This window comes from Glycine max, chromosome 4 (assembly GCF_000004515.6).
Source record: "Glycine max cultivar Williams 82 chromosome 4, Glycine_max_v4.0, whole genome shotgun sequence".
In the NCBI taxonomy this organism is placed as follows: domain Eukaryota; kingdom Viridiplantae; phylum Streptophyta; class Magnoliopsida; order Fabales; family Fabaceae; genus Glycine; species Glycine max.
The window spans coordinates 9704975-9709477 of NC_016091.4; the positions used below are offsets into that span (position 1 = coordinate 9704975).

At 36.8% G+C, this 4503-nt stretch overlaps 1 protein-coding gene across 1 annotated transcript; it reads right to left on the reverse strand.

Moving 5' to 3' along the window:
- Positions 1-2381: 2381 nt before the first annotated feature.
- DREB3 (dehydration responsive element-binding protein 3) lies at positions 2382-4123 on the reverse strand. Its single transcript, NM_001250024.2, has one exon. The coding sequence runs from the start codon at positions 3623-3625 to the stop codon at positions 2681-2683; it is 945 nt and encodes a 314-aa protein (NP_001236953.2). The 5' UTR covers positions 3626-4123; the 3' UTR covers positions 2382-2680.
- Positions 4124-4503: the final 380 nt, after the last annotated feature.

A 4503-nucleotide genomic window follows, 5' to 3' on the forward strand; every position in this document is an offset into this window, starting at 1 on the left:
AAGTTGGAGATCGAGTCTCCCTTTTGTCGGATCATGTTGTTGGGGTAAATGTTTATTTTTATTCTAAATGAACCTTATCATAACGATTACAGAATTTACTGATCAACTTAAGAACTATTAACAAGAGGAGAAAAAAAAAAATTATCTTTATCTTGGCAGAGACGCAGAGTGATAAATTGTTATACTTTCTCTATTATATTTATTGGCATGTTGGCTGCATCGGCGTCACCGTCAACAATTGGACGTCACGTCGATAAAAGAACAAATACTATGTGCTAAAAAGAATTAAAAGAATCAAATTATGATAAGCAAATTGCAAGTATGATTTTCTTTTTTCTGAACGAGATATTATCCACGCTTAACTCGCTCTACTAACACTATCTTCTTATATATCTGGATTTAATTTGATTGTGCAATGGTTCTGCTTCACTGATCAAAGTACTTTGGCCACTAGTATTTGTGAAAGATGAAAGATAAGCCTTACCCAGAAAAAAAAATGGAGAGATAAAGAAATTTAGTTTTTATAATAAATGTAATCCATAGTAATACGTACTTCGGTTTGAAAATAAATTTAATTTTTAATACATCTTACAAACGATGGCAAATTAGAGAGATTTAACTAATGATTTCGTAACAAGAAATATTAATATTCATGCAAGATTCTCAGCTAGCGTCCGAACTAGCATAGGAATAAATTCTCAGGTCTAAAAAAAGCAAAGGAGAACATGTCTTCCTCACTAAACCATATGTGAATTTATGAGGGAGGCATTACCGACGGATTATTATAGTCAGAGTTAAGGATAATAAGAATTAGGGGATGTGTCTATTGAATGAAGTAAATAAATTGCAAAAAATCACTCCCTATCACATGAAATAATTAAGATTGGGCAGACAATATTGATGAGAATCAATCTGAAGTCAAATTACAACTGAACTCAATTCACACAAGGTAACAAACAACTTATTATATATGTGACCCTTTTTGTTAGCTAAAACTTACATGAATTTAATTATGGTGCGCGTTTTAGTTAATTTAATTAAAAGGGACTCACCTAAAAAAAAAAAAGGAAAGGGAAGATTGACCTAAATTTCACCTAATAAAAAATATTTTTAAAACAATGTGCTAGAGAAATACTACACTAACATTTAAAATAACTAGACATTAAGAAATAACGTGCAATTTTTTTAAAGAGAAGAAGTCATGTCTAACATTAACACTATGTTAGACAAAGAGAGAGGAAATAAAGGGAATGGAAATAGATAGGAGAAAAAAGAGAGATAAATAAGTTTTAAAAAATAGAGTAAAAAGATTAATTGTCAGATTCAAGTGAAATAAAAGAGAAATAAAGTGAAAATAAAATGATAAAGTTGTTTGATTTGGGAAAAAAAAGGAAAGAAAAAAAGAGAAATAGATTAATTATTAATTTGTGGAAACTGCATTTGTACATCAAAGAAAATCATGATTCTTGTTCTAGATCACTGGAAAAGGATTTTTTGGCTATAGCTCCAGAGATTCATAAATTGAAAGGAATTGTCGAAAATGAATTATATTTTTTCTGTAATTAAATATAAGTAAGTTTAATTAAATTTACTCTAATTAATGATATTTTCCTAAAATATTATTCATTTAATTGTAATTTAATTTTCAAAAGACTTTTTTATTTATATGATTAAGTTTTAAGGAAGGACATCGTAAGAATAACTTTATTCTTTAGATAAGATTAATAAAATTAAATGATGTTAATTAGTTTTTTTTATTAGCGTAAAATTAGTTATAGATAAATTTAGAAGGAGTACTAACTTGGTCGGATTTCCAACTACAAGCCCGAGTGTCGTGTTTCCAAGTTTTCGTGGGAACCCTTTGTTAAAGAGTTTTCAAAATTAGTTATGAAAAAAATAATGTTTATGTAGGCCTATTCAGTATTCACGTATAATGGGGAAAAAAAAAAATTAACATCTCGTCTAGAGAAGTGACCAACGCCATCCTCATTGAATCAGTTGAATTAATGTGATCACCTGTTCAACAATGGGAGAGTATTAATTTACTCCTTGGAGGAGATATTATCTCAGAGCCTTTAGTTGTGCTTTCAATGGTTTAATAATGTTTCGTTTGTCTGAAGGAAGGAGCCACATGGATGAAGAAGGCCCATCTGCATGCCTTCAATTCTCACCTAACAAGCACGTTAGAAGAACTTGAGAGTCCAGTAGTGTTAGAATTAATGGAATATAATCAACCCTAAGCATAAAAACTAACGAGATTTTTTGTTAAGACGATTTATTAATAGTAATTCATATGATTTATAGGGATGTTAACGTGGGTTTTTGTTCTTCCACATACTTGGATAGCAATCACGAAAGCATACAAATAACCACCACACAAATTGTACAATAATAAATCCATATTTTTATAATTAAAAGTAGTAGATTACAGCGATGCACTTGAGAAACATATTAAGTGGACTAATTCTCCCTGGTCAAGCAAGAAAAAAACCAGCTATGACCCAAGGTAGAGAGAGATTATACACAGAATACTAGTAATTAACTAAGACTGGCTCTGCAATTGCCAAAAACTCCATTGCAGTAGCAGCCACCTGAGAAGACACTAAGACCTAGACTAGACCATACATAATGAAGATTAATACCCTTACATAACAACATAGGACACTAAGAAAACACGGCTTCACAGAGAATCCCAGTCGATCTCATAAGAGGGGTACTTCTGGAGATTAAAATTATCCGAATCACCTTCCCACTGCGGCTCGCTGACGTCAGCGAAAGTCAGAACCGAAAGCGGCGAAGAACCTTCAGAAGAGGAGGAAGCAGCTTCGACCTTACAAGAGTTGTTGTCGTTGTTGTTGTCGTTCTCTGGCGGAGAAGCGAGTTTGGATCGCGTTTTCCTCGGAGGCTTCTCGGTCTTCCCCTGTTTCTGCAGCTCAGCCAGGCCCTCGCAAATGGCCTGAAGCTTGGCGTCAACGGCGGAATGAAGAGGCTTATACTCCCCGAAGTCACCACCGACGGAGGAACCCTGGTGTCGGAGGTTGGGGAAGTTGAGCCTGGCGAAGTCACCTCGGAGCTTGTACGCGGCCTTGTCGTACGCCAGAGCGGCTTCCTCGGCGGTGTCGAAGGTTCCCAGCCATAGCCTGGTCCGGTTCTTCGGGAGTCTAATCTCAGCCACCCACTTCCCCCAGTGCCTCTGTCGAACCCCTCTGTATAGCTTCGTGGGCTTCGGAGGCATGCCCACGTGCTTCATAGGGATGGGCTTCGGCCCCAGGAAGCTCAGCGTGTTGCTGTGATTCTGGATCTGGATTTGGGCCTGGATCTGAGAGATCTGAGATGGGGTTAGGTGGTTCAGGCCCACAAGAGATGTGGGCTGCCCTTGCCCGAAACCAATTAAGTTTTGGGTGGTGTTGGGTATGGATGATAACCCGTTTGAGTATAGGGAGGGAGAGTAGTTGTTGGGGGAAGGAGAGTAAGAGGTAGAAAGAAAACAAGAATTTGAAGGAGAAGGGGTTGAGAAAGGACTTTTCATAAAAGGTTCAAGAACTTCCATTAGTTCACCCCTGAATGGATCTGAGTGAAGTTGAAACTCTGTGCTGCTGCTGTAAAAATCCATCATAGCTGCCATGATAATTCAACCTGCGTCTTTCTAAAACTGAAGAACTGCTGGTTAATTAAAACAAAAACAAAAACTTTTCAACAAGAAAGGAAAGGATGAAGGAGATTTCAAATAGACAACCTCTTCAGTCCCGGAAAAGAAAATGAGAAATTAGCTTTGAGGGATCAAAAATAACCCTCTTGGCTGGTTTCAAAGGAAAAAAAAAATGATGAAATATTAATATGACTAGCGAAATTCGACAATAAAACCTGGATCTCGTTTCTGAAAACACCTGGCTTTCGAAAAATCCTTCTAAGTTTGCTTTTTGGTGAATTAAAAGACAAACCAGAAAATCTTAGCTTGAAAGACAGATGATTAGCAGAAAGGGATTCAGAGAAGCGGGATGTTACAGAGAGGGGGGGAAAGATTAAGAAGAAGAAAGATGAACCACAGAAACTGAAAGCTCTCGAGAAAATGATGGAGACAAAAAAAAAATATATCTGTGAGCAAGTACCTCTCGCCACTCTTGGGTTTGGCTTTCGGAGTCTCTCTCCGTTATATAGCACCCTATCACCTTGATTACTATTGTTAATCTCTTAATCAATCCCCTAATTATCACTGTCGTAACCACGGGTTAGTTTCAGCTAATTGCAGGCCATGACGCAAGACACGCCCCCTCATTGATTAAGGTACGAACCAATCGGATAACAACACGTGTCCAATCCTCGTTGGTTAATGGACACGTGCCCACTCCGAACCGGCAGGTGTCGGTGTCTTTTACGTTGTCATCTTTTTGGGCTTGTCTTAAGCGTGTTGACCGTATTTAGTGTGCTTTCAGACCAACTACTTATCCTCAACAGTTTTCATTTCTAAATTTCTAATGTATCTTTCAATTCCTCTTTTTTCTA